This window comes from Oncorhynchus mykiss, chromosome 17, assembly GCF_013265735.2.
Source record: "Oncorhynchus mykiss isolate Arlee chromosome 17, USDA_OmykA_1.1, whole genome shotgun sequence".
In the NCBI taxonomy this organism is placed as follows: Eukaryota; Metazoa; Chordata; class Actinopteri; order Salmoniformes; family Salmonidae; genus Oncorhynchus; species Oncorhynchus mykiss.
This window is the reverse complement of record NC_048581.1, coordinates 80,197,081-80,218,051: the sequence shown is the minus strand read 5'-3', so window position 1 is coordinate 80,218,051 and position 20,971 is coordinate 80,197,081. Positions and strand designations below refer to the sequence as shown.

Here is a 20,971-nt window from a genome sequence, read left to right as displayed (position 1 = left end):
AATAAAAACTATGATATTACAAAGAACAATTTAATAATCTCATATCGGAAAAGATCTGTAATGTGCTGGTTCTTGTTCACGTTATTGATGCTATTGTTGGGTTGTTATGCCCCCCTCCGCAAATCAAAAATGTGTTTATCTGTCCTGCTACGCCGCTACTATTCTGAACTCCGGAAAATGAAATAAAACTCTCATAAACACATTTGTCCCATAAACAGTATATTAAAAAACTGCGTTAATAGGCTAGGGCTGGCTCCGAATTGTTTTCGGTCCGGCATGTCCGTTCCACACATTTCAACAGCAGGGTTGCATTCGCTCAACTCACAGCTGGCCATCTGAAAAAGCCTTTATTGATTTGTTGACAAAGCAATGCTGGGGAGTGTTGCTCATCATACTTAGGCAGCCTTTTTCCCTTTTGTATTTGTGGGTAGTTGACTTTGTTAGTGGCATTATAGCCTAAGTAAGCTGCACGGTTATGTCCTTAGTCGGCGACGTTTATCAATAAAAGAAATGTACTCTCACCATGCTGCACCTTGGTCCAGTCATTTCCACGATGACAGCGATCGTGACAACTATAAGGAAGTATAGGTATGTCTGTCTATTTTGCCAAATATCTCGCAATGTGTCTATTTAGATTTTTTTTCAAATTGGACACCATTATAAACATGATAATCTCCTCTTTCTAATTACATGAAGCTGGGCAGTGTACTCTGCTGTCATCGATTGCTAGACCAGAAAAAGTCAAAAGTTGCCATTTTTCCCTACCTCCTCATTATGCAGACATAAGCACATTTGGCACCATCGAGGTGCGGATGTTTACTTTCTACACCAGTTGTTATTTTTCAGTTTCGTCCTAAGAACAGATTGTAGAGGTAAAATAATGAAAAAGAATTGGTGCTGTTTATCCAAAATGGAATTCTAAGTGTCACTCCAGTCTACAGGCTCTGAGACCGTTCGATTCCATTCGTTTGCTATGAGCTCGCGTTAGTGTTCCAGCTTAGCCACCATTCTTTTGCCATTTTTCAGCCTTGGGTAAATTTTTACTCATTCTATTGTCCGGCCTACGGAGCAGGGGAAAGAACTGGGTCGTTGTTTGCAGTAACTTTGTTGTTTTAATATTGCAAACGGTCATGGCAGTTTCACAATTAAGGATTCCATCTTTAAGACCTTCTTGAAGATCTTGTTGCCAACTATAAATGCAACCTGGACTCCTCGACTTCTCTGTAAATTGTCATTGTGAACCGCATCATGGTTGTTCGTGGAGATCCATCTTGCTTTCTCTTTGCCTGTCGGTATACCACGTTAACGACATTCGGGAGATTGTCTGTAATTCTTGATGCTAAGGATGTTTGTTATAGAGGGTTTATTTAAAAATAATAATACTGCAACAATAATGACAATATTACACATCAATACAGGGACATTTCTGTGAATACAATGAAATAATAGAACACCAGAGATAGCTAGCTACAACAGCAGATTTGGTCTCTCTGGCATGGCGAGGTAACCTAATTCACCTGCCTTGTTTATAGCCCTGAAAGACCCAAACCCCTGGACTAGAGCCATGTCAGTATCGGGTTTGTGCCAAACATCCTGGCACCCTTGTGGAAATCCTGGCAGGATGTCTGGGTTCTTTTGAGTTTCTTGCCCATCATAATAGAAGCTGGGGCCACTACATGTTTACACATTCACTGTTAATTACATATTCACATATATTATGTACAGTACAAGTCAAAATTCTGGGACTGACTGCCTGTTACGCAAATTCAGTAAGCCAAGGTATGTTGCTAGCTAGCATTAAACTTATCTGATAAAAAAACAATCAATCAATCATCACTAGTTAACTACACATGGTTGATGATATTACTAGTTTATCTAGCGTGTCCTGCGTTGCATAAATTCTGACTGAGCATATTACTGAGGACTGGGGATGATGGTACATCAAAAGACAGAGGTGGGATACCCTGGTCAGGCGGAGTAAACAGCCTACCCCTCCCAGTGCTTGTAAACTCAGGACTAGCAAACACTCTACTCCCAGGAGCTGACTGTACAATTGGTGTAAATGCAAGGACACCCCTCCCTCTACCCATACTAAAATCCCCAGCATAACTCATTTTATGGACTTGAGTATTCCATGGCTCAATAGAGCACTAAAATACAAAGTAATTTACTGCATACAAATACAAAAACAATTCAATACATAAATTCCTTCAAAACAAGCAAATAAACACAAATACCCTTATCCAGTGAATATGCTACATTCACCTTCACTATTTACAGTATATATTCACTTATAGCAAACCATCAACATGTGCGCATGCGCAGATCCCGCACCTCATCCACATGCACAGCTCCGGTGGTCTGCTTGAGCTGACCTTAACTTAATTTAAAATTGTCACGTTCTGACCTCTATTTCCTTTGTTTTTGTATTTATTTAGTATGGTCAGGGCGTGAGTTGGGTGGGCAGTCTATGTTTGTTTTTCTATGTTTTGGTCTAGTTCTATGTTCGGCCTGATATGGTTCTCAATCAGAGGCAGGTGTTCGTCATTGTCTCTGATTGGGAACCATATTTAGGTAGCCTGGGTTTCACTGTGTGTTTGTGGGTGATTGTTCCTGTCTTTGTGTTTGCACCAGATAGGGCTGTTTTTGTTCTCACGTTTCTTGTTTTCGTTAGTTTTGTTCATGTATAGTGTCTTCATTAAAATACGATGAACAACCACCACGCTGCGTTTTGGTCCGCCTCTACTACACAACAAGAGAACCGTTACAGAATCACCCACCACAACAGGACCAAGCGGTGTGGTAATGGGCAAAGGAGAAAGCAGCAGCAGGAGCAGCGCGAGGAGGTATGGACATGGGAGGACGAATTAGACGGTAAAGGACCTTGGGCTCAGCCAGGAGAATATCGCCGCCCCAAGGAAGAACGGGAGGCGGCGAAAGCGGAGAGGCGCTGGTACGAGGAGGCAGCGCGGCGTCGTGGATGGAAGCCCGGGAGTCAGCCCCAAAAATTTCTTGGGGGGGGGCTAACAGGGAGTATGGCTACGCCAGGTAGGAGACCTGAGCCAACTTCCTGTGGTTACCGGGGGGCTGGAGAGACCGGGCAGGCACCGTGTTATGCTGTGGAGCGCACGGTGTCCCCAGTGCGGGTGCACAGCCCGGTGCGGTACATTCCAGCTCCGCGTATTGGCCGGGCTAGAGTGGGCATCGAGCCAAGTGCCATGAAGCCGGCTCTACGCATCTGGTCTCCAGTGCGTCTCCTTGGGCCGGCTTACATGGCACCAGCCTTGCGCACGGTGTCCCCGGTTCGCCTGCATAGCCCAGTGCGGGCTATTCCACCTCGCCGCACTGGCAGGGCGACCGGGACCATTCAACCGGGTAAGGTTGGGCAGGCTCGGTGCTCAAGAGCTCCAGTGCGCCTGCACGGCCCGGTCTATCCGTCACCACCTCCACACCCCAGCCCTCCGGTGGCAGCTCCCCGTACCAGGCTGTCTCTCCGGCCCATCCGTCCAGAGCCTTCCTCCTCTCCAGCTCTGCCGGAGCCTCCCGCCTGTCCGGCGCCTCTGCCGGAGCCTCCCGCCTGTCCGGCGCCTCTGTCGGAGCCTCCCGCCTGTCCGGCGCCTCTGCCGGAGCCTCCCGCCTGTCCGGCGCCTCTGCCGGAGCCTCCCGCCTGTCCGGCGCCGCTGCCGGAGCCTCCCGCCTGTCCGGCGCCTCTGCCGGAGCCTCCCGCCTGTCCGGCGCCTCTGCCGGAGCCTCCCGCCTGTCCGGCGCCTCTGCCGGAGCCTCCCGCCTGTCCGGCGCCTCTGCCGGAGCCTCCCGCCTGTCCGGCGCCTCTGCCGGAGCTTCCCGTCTGCCCGGCGCCTCTGCCAGAGCTTCGCGTCTGCCCGGCGCCATCGGAGCTTCCCGTCTGCCCAGCGCCGCCAGCGCCGCCCGTCTGCCCAGCGCCGCCAGCGCCGCCCGTCTGCCCAGCGCCGCCAGTGCCGCCCGTCTGCCCAGCGCCGCCAGTGCCGCCCGTCTGCCCAGCGCCGCCAGTGCCGCCCGTCTGCCCAGCGCCGCCAGTGCCGCCCGTCTGCCCGGAGCCGCCAATGCCGCCCGTCTGCCCGGGGCCGCCAGTGCCGCCAGTCAGCCAGGGGCCGCCAGTGCCGCCAGTCAGCCAGGGGCCGCCAGTGCCGCCAGTCAGCCAGGGGCCGCCAGTGCCGCCAGTCAGCCAGGGGCCGCCAGTGCCGCCAGTCAACCAGGGGCCACCAGTGCCGCCAGTCAGCCCAGCGCCAGCGCCGCCAGTCAACCAGGGGCCGCCAGTGCCGCCAGTCAGTCAGGGGCCGCCAGTCAGCCAGGGGCCGCCAGTGCCGCCAGTCAGCCAGGGGCCGCTAGAGCCCCTCCGCCCGGAGCAGCTGTCCCTCTGTCCCGAGCAGCTGTCCCTCTGTCCCGAGCAGCTGTCCCTCTGTCCCGAGCAGCTGTCCCTCTGTCCCGAGCAGCTGTCCCTCTGTCCCGAGCAGCTGTCCCTCTGTCCCGAGCAGCTGTCCCTCTGTCCCGAGAAGCTGCCCCTCTGTCCCAAGCAGCCCCTCTGTCCAGTGGGGTCATTGAGAGGGGTGGGCATGGTGAGTAAGCCACGGAGGCGGACAATAAGGCGGACTGAGACAATGGCGAAGTGGGGTCCGCGTCCCGCGCCAGAGCCGCCACCGCGGACAGACGCCCACCCAGACCCTCCCCTATAGGTCAAGGTTTTGCGGCCGGAGTCCGCACCTTTGGGGGGGGGTACTGTCACGTTCTGACCTCTATTTCCTTTGTTTTTGTATTTATTTAGTATGGTCAGGGCGTGAGTTGGGTGGGCAGTCTATGTTTGTTTTTCTATGTTTTGGTCTAGTTCTATGTTCGGCCTGATATGGTTCTCAATCAGAGGCAGGTGTTCGTCATTGTCTCTGATTGGGAACCATATTTAGGTAGCCTGGGTTTCACTGTGTGTTTGTGGGTGATTGTTCCTGTCTTTGTGTTTGCACCAGATAGGGCTGTTTTTGTTCTCACGTTTCTTGTTTTCGTTAGTTTTGTTCATGTATAGTGTCTTCATTAAAATACGATGAACAACCACCACGCTGCGTTTTGGTCCGCCTCTACTACACAACAAGAGAACCGTTACAAAAATACAGTGCCTTGCGAAAGTATTCGGCCCCCTTGAACTTTGCGACCTTTTGCCACATTTCAGGCTTCAAACATAAAGATATAAAACTGTATTTTTTTGTGAAGAATCAACAACAAGTGGGACACAATCATGAAGTGGAACGACATTTATTGGATATTTCAAACTTTTTTAACAAATCAAAAACTGAAAAATTGGGCGTGCAAAATTATTCAGCCCCTTTACTTTCAGTGCAGCAAACTCTCTCCAGAAGTTCAGTGAGGATCTCTGAATGATCCAATGTTGACCTAAATGACTAATGATGATAAATACAATCCACCTGTGTGTAATCAAGTCTCCGTATAAATGCACCTGCACTGTGATAGTCTCAGAGGTCCGTTAAAAGCGCAGAGAGCATCATGAAGAACAAGGAACACACCAGGCAGGTCCGAGATACTGTTGTGAAGAAGTTTAAAGCCGGATTTGGATACAAAAAGATTTCCCAAGCTTTAAACATCCCAAGGAGCACTGTGCAAGCGATAATATTGAAATGGAAGGAGTATCAGACCACTGCAAATCTACCAAGACCTGGCCGTCCCTCTAAACTTTCAGCTCATACAAGGAGAAGACTGATCAGAGATGCAGCCAAGAGGCCCATGATCACTCTGGATGAACTGCAGAGATCTACAGCTGAGGTGGGAGACTCTGTCCATAGGACAACAATCAGTCAGTCGTATATTGCACTTTATGGAAGAGTGGCAAGAAGAAAGCCATTTCTTAAAGATATCCATAAAAAGTGTCGTTTAAAGTTTGCCACGAGCCACCTGGGAGACACACCAAACATGTGGAAGAAGGTGCTCTGGTCAGATGAAACCAAAATTGAACTTTTTGGCAACAATGCAAAACGTTATGTTTGGCGTAAAAGCAACACAGCTGAACACACCATCCCCACTGTCAAACATGGTGGTGGCAGCATCATGGTTTGGGCCTGCTTTTCTTCAGCAGGGACAGGGAAGATGGTTAAAATTGATGGGAAGATGGATGGAGCCAAATACAGGACCATTCTGGAAGAAAACCTGATGGAGTCTGCAAAAGACCTGAGACTGGGACGGAGATTTGTCTTCCAACAAGACAATGATCCAAAACATAAAGCAAAATCTACAATGGAATGGTTCAAAAATAAACATATCCAGGTGTTAGAATGGCCAAGTCAAAGTCCAGACCTGAATCCAATCGAGAATCTGTGGAAAGAACTGAAAACTGCTGTTCACAAATGCTCTCCATCCAACCTCACTGAGCTCGAGCTGTTTTGCAAGGAGGAATGGGAAAAAAATGTCAGTATCTCGATGTGCAAAACTGATAGAGACATACCCCAAGCGACTTACAGCTGTAATCGCAGCAAAAGGTGGCGCTACAAAGTATTAACTTAAGGGGGCTGAATAATTTTGCACGCCCAATTTTTCAGTTTTTGATTTGTTAAAAAAGTTTGAAATATCCAATAAATGTCGTTCCACTTCATGATTGTGTCCCACTTGTTGTTGATTCTTCACAAAAAAATACAGTTTTATATCTTTATGTTTGAAGCCTGAAATGTGGCAAAAGGTCGCAAAGTTCAAGGGGGCCGAATACTTTCGCAAGGCACTGTAATTGTTCAAATTGCACACCCTTTAGTTTGTCAATTTTTTTTATCTCACATGGTTTTACATGAATTTTTCAAAATGTAGAATTTCAATAGCTCCTTGGTCATTTGACCTAATGACTTCAAACAAGGTTCAGAATGTTCACTTAGTGGCCCTACACATTGCACACCCTTTAGTTTGTCTATTTTCATCTCACATGATTTCACAGGAATTTTTCAAAATTTCAAATTTCAATTGCTCATTGGTCATGTGACCTAAGGTCCGCTGACTACCCTTCCATATTGCGCACTCTTGTTTGTGTACTGTAAAATCACGCGGTGTAACATACATTTTTCATAGCTTCATGCTTCATGCTTCAAGCATGCAGTGGATATACACCCATATTGCATAAACTCTAGTCATGTATCTTCTATATTGTTGTACATTAATATTAGCTTGACAATTAGGGGGTTCAGTCCAGTGTTGTTTACCCTTTTCTTTTATCTACAATAATTAGTTCTAAGTACTTATTTTCCATGTGTTTTATTTTTCCGCAGTATTTAAGTGGTACACAATAGCAGTATTTAAGTGGTACACAATAGCAGTATTTAAGTGGTACACAATAGCAGTATTTAAGTGGTACACAATAGGAGAGACAGTCTCCTTTCGTCGTTAATATCAACCATAAAGGGAAAAGTAAGAGAGTCATGCTATTAATTGTCCAAAGCAGGGATGGAGAGTGAGCTGGTGAGGTGGGCTGCAGTGGGTTTGCTGGTCAATGCATATACTGAACATGTAACCATAGTAATGGTGGCCAGTAAATCAATGAATAAAAATGTAATATTGACAAATTAAACAGAAATTGGAGACCTTTAATCTTTCCCAACATGTAGACACTTAACTTCAATTAGGTATGAAGCATTTCACAGTGTCAACTTTCTCTTTATCCTTGGTTGATGTACATTTCAGAGCCTCTTCAGTGTGGATGGAGTATAGCATCTTTACTCTGTTGAACTCGTGTCTTCATTCCTAGGCACGCACATGGAACCACCATTGGCATGCAAAACATTTAATCAAAACAAAGCGCAACACGTTATAAATAATATCAATGCAGTATGACGAATTAGCCATCCATTGTGTCATATCATAAACTGTCTTACATGCCGTCACTGTTGTCAAAAGATTATAAACATGTTAAATGAAGTTACTAACCCAGTCAGTCTTTGGGCCACATCCAGGTTCTTTATCAGTGGCACACATGAAGCAGTTGTTGGCTTTGTTGAACTCTGAAATCATAGGCATGAACTGAACATATGGTTGTCCCACACAACTACATAAAAATTATTTACATTTACTTTGAATTAAGTGTCATTATATAGCAGACATTTTTAGGATATCCTCAGCCATTTCTTTTCGCAGTTGCTCCATGTGTGTCAGAGTCGTGTGTGTATAGGTGTCAGGGAAGTCAGGCGCAGGAGAGTCAAACAGAGTGTAAAATATAATATTTTAATGAATGTCCACGTAACATGCTCCATAACACTAATAAGAACAGAATATAAACAAACATGGGTACGAGGATCCGTCGCGCACCTATACAACAAACACAACACTGACAATAAACAATCTCTGACAAAGACATGAGGGGAAACAGATGGTTACATACACAACAGGTAATGAATGGGATTGAAAACAGGTGTGGGGGAAGACAAGACAAAACCAATGGAAAATGAAAAATGGATCAATGCTGGCTAGAAGACCGGTGACGTCGAGCACCGCCCGAACAAGGAGAGGCAACGACTTCGGCAGAATTCGTGACAATGTGTTTTTGAAGGTTCCATATCAATTTGGGAGGGGATGTTGGGGAAGTTCTGTGCAACTTCCTTGGCCATCTACACCAAAAAATACCTAATTGTCACATAACAGCAAACCATTCATTATTGAAAATATAACTATCAAACCTGCATTACAAAGACCCCACAGCTGAAGGGGTCCTGATGCATGGTGGGAGTTATTTCCCCTCCTTTCCACTTTGTCCACCAAGTCATCTTTTCCATGGTAGGATCTTCTCATTTTGAAGTATTCTCTTTTTTATGTAAACTTAATGGAAATATGATTAGTTACAGGCATATGAATACACAAGCCAAATTTGTATGCTGTTTTCCTTATCACTATACTTTAGTAGTAATTTATTAGTAGAGGTAATTTCCTTTATGCCCCATTCTACACACAGCCTAAATTATAGGCACTGAACCATTTACAGGACAATAATAAAAGTAGTGAATAAATGTAAGAAAAACATTAAGTCAGTTTTTTCAGTACGTGCTTAAAGAAAGTCATATCACAAAGATCACTGATGTCAGTGCCCAACAAATCTATAACAATAGAGAATTCATTGTAAGCACCAGAGTGTGTTTGTCAAAATAATATCTGAAAATGTCAGTTGTTGAACATAATACTTCTATTTGCAATAACAATTTATGATATATGCATTTGAGGAATATTCTATGTACCAACACTACATGTAGGACAGACATTCCTACATAGTGTATTTTTTATTTCACCTTTATTCAACCAGGTAGGCCAGTTGAGAACAAGTTCTCCTTTACAACTGCGACTTGGCCAAGATAAAGCAAAGCAGTGTGACACAAACAACACAGAGTTACACATGGAATTGTAACGATTCTCTTGTGGTGAAGGAGAGGCGGACCAAAACGCAGCGTGGTGGTTATTCATGGTTTTTTAATGAAGACGCTATACATGAATAAACTAACGAAAACAATAAACGTGAGAACTCAAAACAGGCCTATCTGGTGCAAACACAAAGACAGGAACAATCACCCACAAACACACAGTGAAACCCAGGCTACCTAAGTATGATTCTCAATCAGAGACAACTAATGACACCTGCCTCTGATTGAAAACCATACTAGGCCGAAACATAGAAATACCCCAAAACAGAAAAACAAACATAGACTGCCCACCCAACTCACGCCCTGACCATACTAAATAAATACAAAACAAAGGAAATAAAGGTCAGAACGTGACAGGAATAAACAAACGTACAGTCAATAACACAATAGAAAATAATATATATACAGTGTGTGCAAATGAGGTAAGATTAGGGAGGTAATGCAATAAATAGGCCGTAGTGGCGAAATAATTACAATTTCTTAAACAGTGGAGTGAGATGTGCAGAAGATGAATGTGCAAGTAGAGATACTGTGGTGCAAAGGAGCAAAACAAATAAAATAAAAATATGAATAAAATAAATAACAATATGGGGATGAGGTAGTTGGATGGGCTATTTACAGATGGGCTATGTACAGGTGCAATGATCTGTAAGCTGCTCTGATATCTGATGCTTAAAAATAGTGAGGGTGATATGAGTCTCCAGGTTCAGTGATTTTTCCAGTTGTTGGCAGCAGAGAACTGGAAGGAAAGGCGGCCAGAGCAGGATTTTGCTTTGGGGGAGACCAGTGAAATATACCTGCTGGAGCGCGTGCTACGGGTAGGTGCTGCTATGTTGACCAGTGAGCTGAGATAACTCAAACTCTCCTGTCGGATGTATCTGTTGTGCACATGCGCAAAATGGATTTTATTTACAATTATAAACTGGGTGGTTTGAACTCTGAATACTGATTGGTTGAAAGCCATGATGTACCATGGGAATGACTAAGACGTTTTACTGTTCTAATTATGTTGGTAACCAGTTTATAATAACAGTAAGGCATCTCATGAGTTTGGTATATGGCCAATATACCACAGCTAAGGGCTGTTATTTGTGATATATGGCCAATATACCAATATACCACACCCCTCGGGCCTTATTGCATTTATCCTTTGCCAAGATAATCCATCCACCTGACAGGTGTGGCATATCAAGAAGCTGATTAAACAGCATGAGCATTACACATCCATAGATTAGGGTATAATTGATTTATTTATATGAACTGTAACTATGTCAAATCTTTGAAATTGTTGCATGTTGCGTATATATTTTTGTTCAGTATATATTCAGAAACGTCAAGTTTTGAAGTTACTATACCTGTGGACCCTGGATATTGTAGACGTGAAATCTTGCGGTTGTGTTCCAGTTTATTTTCAAGAGGGAGGTACAGAGGCGTCGCCGCTAAGGTAAGTTCCCGCCCCATGGGTGTGTCTATGCAGGATACCGGCGAGCGCGCTGTATCCACCTGCCAATGCGTTTCCCCTTCAGTAGCTTACAGAGCTGTGTTGCGTGCGCCGCGTTTCAACTTTAGCAACTACTCCATTTCAAGGAATAACGCTCATTATGAGAACAACAAAGTGGGATTGTACACAATAGACTGAGAAAAGAGCATAGAGGACACAAATATTGCAAGCTGAGGTGATTAACAAGTTCATTTGGAACCTATATATTTGTTACCAGGGAATCGTGCAGGATGTCCGCTGCTTCATTCGTAGGCTACACTGAGAAGAATAATTGAATAGGATTTTGTTTACTACCTTCTCAATGACTTGTATAACTGGATTGAACATAATTTACACCGGGCAATAATAACCAGGTAGGCACAACTGTAGGCTCCTTTATTTAGCTCTAATGTTTTGATGCATAGGGCCTAAGCTTTTTCAGTCAAATCATGACTCATATGTCCATGTTGAATTATTTATTATCCTAAGAAATTACAATCAAAACACAATGGCTCCAGTAATTGAGTCGAACAATAATTGGTGAATTAGGCCTATTGTCTATAATAATATATACTATTTTAAGTCTACAGATTTAAGTGTAGACAAATAAGAAGCTAATGCTTTGTGTAATCAAATCCAGTTTTAATGGTTTCTTTTTATTGTTAATATTATGGTCATGTATTATTTTGTTGCATTGTGCCGGCATGAGGAACAATATAGCCTAAGCTTTCAGTCCACGTAGTAGACTATCGCATGATATTATGCATAAGAAACCCGTTTGGATTCTTTGCAGATTTCTCTGCTTTTCAAACTGCTGTGGGAGCTCTTGCATGGTCTTTTGAGCTGCTGTACTTCTCAAGAGCGTCGCAAGAAGCGAGCATTTTATAGCGCTCGAGTTTCTTTATCCAACAGGCTGTAGAAATCTGTGCTGCTATTAGTGGGTGGTTTAAAACAGTCAATAGACCGTTGTTATTCTGTTATAACACAAGCATTTTCCCAGTTAAAGCCAGTCTAAAATGTTAAGTGTTGCCTAATTTAACTTAATTTAACTTATTGCACAGACTTCTCAACGGAATAATCCATGTTTAGCAATAACAATGTCGTATCATTTTAAACGCAGTCACGCTTTATTTGGGCAAAATGGCAGGCTATAATTTGGAATTTTATGCTTGGAGGTCTGTCCTAACCTGGAGGGTTGAGGCGCTCATTGGGAACTTGATCCTCAATCCCTTCGTGGCAGCTTGACCTCATACCCTGTTGACCCGCGTTACGAGCAGAACAGTGCCATGCAGGAGGGATTAGATGGCAAAACATGTCTTTGAGTAGCCTTTATGAGCTCCAAACCTCATAAATCAGCCTTAATATTAACATTATCTCTACTTACGTGGTGTTTTGTTAAATTACCACATTAGGTTAATCATAGGCTTTTATCATGTCACCTTTATCATGTCACCTGGTACGTTTTATTATTGAGATTACGGTCCATTTTTGGAGATGCCAGTGTGCTGTGCTACGTCTGCGTAAAATATCTCCAGATAACATATTTGACAGCAGACTCGTTCACTGGGCATAAAAGTAAACCTATATGCGTGTATGAGTTTTTTTTTTTTGCGAGACAGGGCAGCGGTTAGCGGGCCAGACCCGCCAGACCTACGTTTTTTAGGGATGTGGTAACACTTCTTTCTGGTGGTCTTTGCTCCCTGGGGTCTGCGGAGACGCTGGGGAGGAGGGAACTGTGGAGTGGTGGGTTATAGAATGTGACAGCGATGGGGATGTTGCGGGGGTCTCGGGAGTAAAATTAGATTCATGAAGATGCAGAATAGTTGAGGGGGAAACTGTAATTCAATGTGAACGAACGCCGAGCTCGTACCGCGCCCCAACAATTTCCTCCCTACATTTACGTTCTCTGTTGCTTTGTAGTGGTCTGTACCTGTACCGACTTACCTGGGAGGACAGGACATTGCAGGTCTCATCTGTGATGTATCCCCCCTCAACAACACTTCCCTTTTTACAAGAGGTGTGACAGTGAAAGATGGAATTTGTACGATAAATATCCTCAATATGGATGCATAAACATTCACTTAGTGTTGATAGTTACAACATGCAACACTTATTTTCGTGAAAAATGGCACAGAACCCTAACCCAGAAGGAGTTAGTAGGTCCAGTGTGTTGCAGGTGTGAGTATGGGGTGTGGTACAGAGCTGATCATTCTCTCTCCCTATCTCCCGCTCCTGCGCTCTCTCTCTCTCTCTCTCTCTCTCTCTCTCTCTCTCTCTCTCTCTCTCTCTCTCTCTCTCTCTCTCCAGCTTCCTGGACTTTTTCTCCTCTGTTTCTGGAAGCGGAGGGACCATGCTGTGGGACAAACTATGGTGCCTGTCCACCTTGCTGGCCCTGTCGGCCGAAGCATTGCCCACACTGCCCATTGAGCCCCTCTCTGCCCCTCGGGTTTTTCTCTCCTTCAAAGGTAAGCCACTCACACTTTCAGATATCTCAAATAGTTTGTGTGGTTCTCTGTGACTGAAAACAGGTGGATAGAATGTCCTTGTATGTGAGCTCTTGTGGTTGCTTCTAGGTTTTTATTATCACGGTTTCTCCTAGCTTTGCCTGCTCTTGGTGAAATGTAGGGTTTAGTGGGACTAGACTGCCGTTATAGCCAGCTATGCGCTTATTTTGGCACACCATGGTGTCAGTCAGAGCCCATCCCTGTCTCTCTCTGGCTGAAACCTGATTATCTGTTGAGAGAGGGGGCGATGAGAGAGATGAGGAGAGGTGCTGTTTGTTCCTACTGTTCAGAGATCAGAGAGCACATCTTCATTAAACAGACTGACTGACTGACTACCACAGTTCTCCAACAGGGCTTTGCCTGCCCTCAGCTCCCCTCTGGAATCAAGTTGGATTTAACACTTGGCCGTGTCCACATTTAGAGGGGCCCAGCATATTATGAATGCCTTTCAATGTCACATGAGGCCCTGTCTGTGTTTTGAACTGTACCTTCAAAATGGTTCTTTATGGACATCATCTCTAATGTCTTGTAGACCTAATTGCTGTGTCTATTTACAGGTGTAGGGGCTTACTTTGATCACCCTGTTGCAGGGAATTGAAGGGAATGTAAAACGTGTCGTGTATTTGAGGTATAAAAAGGCTTCTGAAGTTTTTAATCTCCACTTTGAAAATCTTCCCTTATGAAAAATGTATCAACCCTTACAAAAATGTATTAATTATAATCCACTTATTTCACATTTCCTGTTGCTGCAGGATTATTTTCCTGCTGTAGCAAATGGCCTCAAACTAATATCCTGCATCTGTAGGCTAATCGTTAGGTGAACCCTGGGTTGGAGCTCAAAGGAGCAGAGGACTCGCAAAGCCTCCAGATGACTTTAAATCCTCATCACCTCACTTGGGGACAGAGAGGAGATTCTGCACTTTTTATTTTTGTCTGCAAGTATGTAGAATTGGGCAACCTGAGTGTCTCTCTCTCTCTCGCTCTCTCTCGCTCTCTCTCTCTCTCTCTCTTTCCCACTCTCTCTCTCTCTCTCTCTCTCTCTCTCTTCCACTTTCTCTCTCTCTTTCTCTCTCTCTCTCTCTCTCTCCCAATCTCTCTCTCCCACTCTCTCCCTCTCTCTCTCCCACTCTCTCTCTCTCCCACTCTCTCTCTCTCTCTTTTTTTTGCTTACCTGTCTGTTCTCACTCTCTAATCAAGTTTGTTTTCACAATCACACTGCTCCAAATTGGTAATTTCTTTCCCATTTCCTTTCAATTAGTTCCTTTTTTGTTTTTAATTGGTTTTTGAGAGACCTATATGCTTGACAGAGCATCTTTACTTTGTTGGTGACTAGAATTGAACATGAGCTGCACATTTTTTAATTGTGTCATTTTGGCTCACGCTGAGGGGAATTGCTTTTAAATGTGCCCATATTGATTCCTTTATGGACCTTGGTGAGCCAATTGTTTTGCTACACATTTTAGAAAGCATATCCATGGGGTCAAGATTCCTTGGAGCTTGCCAAGGGTGCTTAGCTGAATTTTAACAAGTGTAGATCTAACCTCTTAAAAATGCAACTAATCTCTTTCTAGCCTTCCAACTGTTTTTAAACAAGCTTTTTGATTTCGACACTCCAAGCTTTACACAACCTCTTGCACCTACTATTTCATGATGGCAATCTCTGTCTATTGAAGCAGTTGTGGTACAGTACATTGTGGACTGTGTTGCCTAAATGTGAATCTTAACCTGTGGCATCAGTGTTACAGTGCCTTGCGAAAGTATTCGGCCCCCTTGAACTTTGCGACCTTTTGCCACATTTCAGGCTTCAAACATAAAGATATAAAACTGTATTTTTTTGTGAAGAATCAACAACAAGTGGGACACAATCATGAAGTGGAACGACATTTATTGGATATTTCAAACTTTTTTAACAAATCAAAAACTGAAAAATTGGGTGTGCAAAATTATTCAGCCCCCTTAAGTTAATACTTTGTAGCGCCACCTTTTGCTGCGATTACAGCTGTAAGTCGCTTGGGGTATGTCTCTATCAGTTTTGCACATCGAGAGACTGAAATTTTTTCCCATTTCTCCTTGCAAAACAGCTCGAGCTCAGTGAGGTTGGATGGAGAGCATTTGTGAACAGCAGTTTTCAGTTCGTTCCACAGATTCTCGATTGGATTCAGGTCTGGACTTTGACTTGGCCATTCTAACACCTGGATATGTTTATTTTTGAACCATTCCATTGTAGATTTTGCTTTGTTTTGGATCATTGTCTTGTTGGAAGACAAATCTCCGTCCCAGTCTCAGGTCTTTTGCAGACTCCATCAGGTTTTCTTCCAGAATGGTCCTGTATTTGGCTCCATCCATCTTCCCATCAATTTTAACCATCTTCCCTGTCCCTGCTGAAGAAAAGCAGGCCCAAACCACGATGCTGCCACCACCATGTTTGACAGTGGGGATGGTGTGTTCAGCTGTGTTGCTTTTACGCCAAACATAACGTTTTGCATTGTTGCCAAAAAGTTCAATTTTCGTTTCATCTGACCAGAGCACCTTCTTCCACATGTTTGGTGTGTCTCCCAGGTGGCTTGTGGCAAACTTTAAACAACACTTTTTATGGATATCTTTAAGAAATGGCTTTCTTCTTGCCACTCTTCCATAAAGGCCAGATTTGTGCAATATACGACTGATTGTTGTCCTATGGATAGAGTCTCCCACCTCAGCTGTAGATCTCTGCAGTTCATCCAGAGTGATCATGGGCCTCTTGGCTGCATCTCTGATCAGTCTTCTCCTTGTATGAGCTGAAAGTTTAGAGGGACGGCCAGGTCTTGGTAGATTTGCAGTGGTCTGATACTCCTTCCATTTCAATATTATCGCTTGCACAGTGCTCCTTGGGATGTTTAAAGCTTGGGAAATCTTTTTGTATCCAAATCCAGCTTTAAACTTCTTCACAACAGTATCTCGGACCTGCCTGGTGTGTTCCTTGTTCTTCATGATGTTCTCTGCGCTTTTAACGGACCTCTGAGACTATCACAGTGCAGGTGCATTTATACGGAGACTTGATTACACACAGGTGGATTGTATTTATCATCATTAGTCATTTAGGTCAACATTGGATCATTCAGAGATCCTCACTGAACTTCTGGAGAGAGTTTGCTGCACTGAAAGTAAAGGGGCTGAATAATTTTGCACGCCCAATCTTTCAGTTTTTGATTTGTTAAAAAAGTTTGAAATATCCAATAAATGTCGTTCCACTTCATGATTGTGTCCCACTTGTTGTTGATTCTTCACAAAAAAATACAGTTTTATATCTTTATGTTTGAAGCCTGAAATGTGGCAAAAGGTTGCAAAGTTCAAGGGGGCCGAATACTTTCGCAAGGCACTGTACTTCTGGCTAATACCGCCAGTGTGGTCTGGTGGTCCAAAAGTATTCTCTAATCCGGTTGGTCTACTGTCAAACACTGAGGTTGAAACCTTCCCCTCCAGTTTCAATGTCAGACTTGTAGACAGTTTGTTCTAAATATTTTTTTTTCGCGTACTGTTTTTTGTTATTATATGTCATAATCTTGGATGAGTTGTAGTTGCTGTCGACCACCTGCTGGTCATCAGTGTGGTTAGACCTGGGCCAGTCCTTTCTGGTGAGGACTCAGACTGTCAGACGGCTTAACTAAAGCTAGTTCAGGAGTTTGTTTAGTATGTCTGGCATTATTGATTGCTTTGAAGCTGCGTGCGGGTGCCTGGCAACACAGACACACACAGATTTAACTGTGTGTATAAACATAAAAGCACAGACATGGCATGCATCTGAAACATCAACACATGGAATAAAGGGCAGGGGCCATTAGATATCATTTATTTCCTTTGATTGAGGACTTGAGTTCATGTAGGCAGGCTCCTGCTACATGGAGAGGAAAGATGGATGTGTCCTTGCGCTACAGACCATCTCACAGAGACAGTGGTCTGCCAGACTGATGCATCACATGCATGTGTAGGAGGCCGTTTTCAGTTAATGCTACTACACTGGTTGAATCCATATTCAAGCCATATTAGTTCACATTGCCATTTACTGTCTCCTTTTCACAGCTCAAAATCCAGGTTCTATTTTCATAGAAATGTTTTAAATCTCTTATCTTCTGTCGTTTTTTTCCTGAGCGGAGACAGAAAAGCTTTCTGCTACGTGAGTGGAAGCGTTAAGGATTGACATGCTAAAGGATGGCCCGGGGGGGAGAGGGGAGAGACACGTCACATGCTAGCTAGCCATCACATAACTCCATTGTGACATGACAGCACATTCCCTATGATTATTTCCCAGCACAATGGTTAAGAAAAGACACAAAGCAAAATGCTCTCTCGGGAATTGTTGCCCATGTTGTTTAAAATGTAGTTTTCTATCATTCTGAGCTATAAATTGTTATATGATATTTATTTTTTCAACTGACATTTTCAGTTTTGCTTGATTCTGATGTTTTTGTTGTTGAGTAAAGGTCCCAGATCTGTCTATAGTTTCTGTTGAATGTTGTCCATAATATCAGTCCACCTACCCTATCTTCAATTATTGAATTGAAGTAGCTTAAGTCCCTATCAGCACTGAGCTCTCTATGTAAGTTTATATCAGTTGTCTGTAGTAGATAGTGAGGTCTATCAAAGCAGCCAGTGAGGGGGTCAGAGGCGGTGCAGGGCTGTGAGTTATCACTCGTGATAAGGGAAGAGTAAACAGCAACTGAGAGTGAAGGAATGTCCACTCAGGACTCGTAAGCATCGATCATCTCCCACACTGCTTTAGTAGTATGAGATGAATGGTGACGAAAACAGACATACACACCATTTACACCTATTGAATACACTAAAGCACTGTTGAACACAATGCTCCCAGTTAGTCACACACACAAAAATACACTTACATGCTCGCATACACGTTAAACGCCTTTTCTAAATGCTTATCGCAGGCTGGTTAGCAAACACATGTTAAGGTTATGAAGATAAAGTGGGCGCTTAGGTTTTCAAAGAACAGAAAGTGTGGTAGACATGTAGACACCCTGAAGAAGGCACAGTTATGCCGAAACATTGGTGTTTTTTTACCCAATAAATTACTGTGAGGTTATACTAATGGAGTGTGTGACATTCTTTGTTTTTCTAGCTTCCAGTTTATTCTCTGTTAGTCAGCACCTCGACACTACATCATGTCCTCCGGGGGAGCTCCAGCTCATGCTTTTTATTAGACACACTTTCTCCGGTTTTTGGTTGGGTGTTTTTCTTTTGGGGTCAGTGGGAATTGCAAAGTGGATGGTGGACGTTGTAGTACAATGTTACAAACACAAACAAAGCACCACCGTTGTGTTCCTTATTAAAGGTACCCATTGCCATCTTTATTTGTAAAGAGCTAATAGGACTGACTGGTTTCAGCCTCTGAGAGAAGAACTCTTATATTTATCCTCCAACAAGCTCTATAATCACGTGCTATTTCAAGGTGTGGGGCTCCTCAGGGGTCATGACCCCAAAACAGGAGCCAGTCACACTAACTGCACCCCCCCCCCCCCCCACACACACACACACACACACACACACCTTGGGAGAATGGGAGCATATTAGCTAGTAATAGCTTGTTGCGCTAATCTTCAGTCACATTCGAAAGTGTTTAACGTTGTTTTCCTTTTGCCTTTGGTCCAGGGTGAAACACCTGGAAACAGAGTTGGTGGTGAGTGAGGGAGGGAGGGAAATAGAACACTCTAAATGGGGGAGAAAATGCACGGCCAGACAGTCATATAATTGGACTATTTCTCAAACAGAATCTCAAGGTTATTTCAACTTCCCCTGGCTTCTCTCTTTCTCTATCATGTAACTTAATGGTTAAGTGATTATCACAGTAGCACAAAGAGCCCAGTGTTAGCTCACCTCTCCTGTCTGTGCTCTCAGGGTGGAATATATTAACACACAGATCAGCTCTGGCTATATTTCTGCTTCCCTATTATGTGAATTATGCTACTACTCACAGTGAACTTCACTTAGACTTCACTCAGTGTCTCTCTACGGCTCTACGATTACAATAGCCCAGGTTTCTTAGATTAGAGAAAGAAATGTGGGCGGACATGCAGACATGCCTACTGTGGCTGGTAAGAGAGGAAAGCCTATTCATGGTTAAATGCCTTGCTGGAGGTGCTCTCTCAGCTTTCCGCCTGCCTGTGGTTAGATACTATACTGTATGGGTTGTCTGAAACCCTTGCTGACATGTCTACTGAAAGGGAGAGCATTATGGCAGTCTATTTGTGCGCAGTCTGTCTGAGAGCCAGCCTTGAGCTGAGCTTTCCACCCCTGTCAGGGCCTAAGAGAGAGAGATGGCCAGCCAAGAAAGAAAGGCAAGAGTGAAAGGGGAAAAGGCCACAGTCCGGTCTCCATGTAATGGACACGAGGTGGGAATGTGTGTGTGTGGTCTTTGTGTGGATGGGTGTCTGTGAGTGTGAGAGTGAAACGGAGACAGTTAGATGCCCATGTCCAGACTGGCAGAGTAGATCTCCATCCATCTCTCTTCCAGGCTCCTAGGTTCCTATTTAGTTGGGTCCATTGTGACACTAGAGCCAGAGCTAAGTGCCCCAGCCTTACCAGAACAGAGGCCCATGGCAATCAATGGTCTGCTGGAATCTTGTCCACAGCTAACCTGTAAAGAGACAGTCTCAGGGTGACTATGCCCACTGCTTTCCTAAGTTTTTCTGGGCAGAACAAAACCTTCCATGGGCTACAGACAGACAGACAGACAGACAGACAGACAGACAGACAGACAGACAGACAGACAGACAGACAGACAGACAGACAGACAGACAGACAGACAGACAGACAGTAACACTCCCAATAAGACCAAAACATGTAAGGTACAAGGGTTATTGCTCGCCAATCAGTTAGGATATACTGTATCCACTGGCTGGTTCAACTGTTTAAAACAATGGTTCACTGAAGATGACAAGAAGCTTTGTCAAGGTATAATAATCACTGGGGAGACCGTGTCTGGGTCTCCAGTTATGTCTGCTACTTGGGATTACTCACAGTTAATTTTCAGAGCAGGTAGAGGCGGCTGCTATTTGTCTAAGTGCTCATTTGGTCTTAAAGTTCATTCTGATTCCATGACATTAAACCATATGAACAGGGACAGGCAAGATGTGACAGAATGAAAACAGAACACATTTGCAGTCTTTTTATATCCTGATGATTTGCATAATTACTTATTAATGGAAACACTCCCACCTCCAGAAGACAGATTCACCAAACCCATCTGACACAGAGAGCCACTGCGGTTAGGTAAGGATAGAGAGTGCTATGTCAGACACACTATGTAAGTAAGAGGCAGCGGACGCTCTGTAGCTAGTACATCAGTGTGAAAGGCCTGCCGTCCTCTCCTCTCCCTGCTCAAACTGCGCTATTCCGTCCCCTTACTCTGCACAGATATATGCCAGGTCATTTGTAATCTGCATCCCACCACCCTCCCTCCCTCCCTATCGCTCGCTCCGCTCTGCCAGCTGTGCATGTATACAGCGTTTATAATAGATGTCCAGGATAGCAAATGTTTAATACATATAAGCAGCATGTTTTCAGAATGGGCTCAG

At 44.2% G+C, this 20,971-nt stretch overlaps 1 protein-coding gene across 5 annotated transcripts in view; it reads left to right on the top strand.

The window, feature by feature from the left end:
- Positions 1-10,944: 10,944 nt before the first annotated feature.
- LOC110494673 (semaphorin-3F) overlaps positions 10,945-20,971 on the top strand; it is a 108,661-nt gene continuing 98,634 nt past the window's right edge. For 4 of the 5 annotated variants that reach the window (XM_021569947.2, XM_021569949.2, XM_021569948.2 and 1 more), the window contains exons 1-2: positions 10,945-11,273; positions 13,207-13,364. In XM_021569947.2, coding sequence (XP_021425622.1) covers positions 13,250-13,364 — 115 coding nt within the window. In that variant the 5' untranslated portion in view covers positions 10,945-11,273; positions 13,207-13,249. The remainder of the gene's footprint in view (positions 11,274-13,206; positions 13,365-20,971) is intronic. The other variant, XM_021569946.2, reaches the window with a different exon arrangement.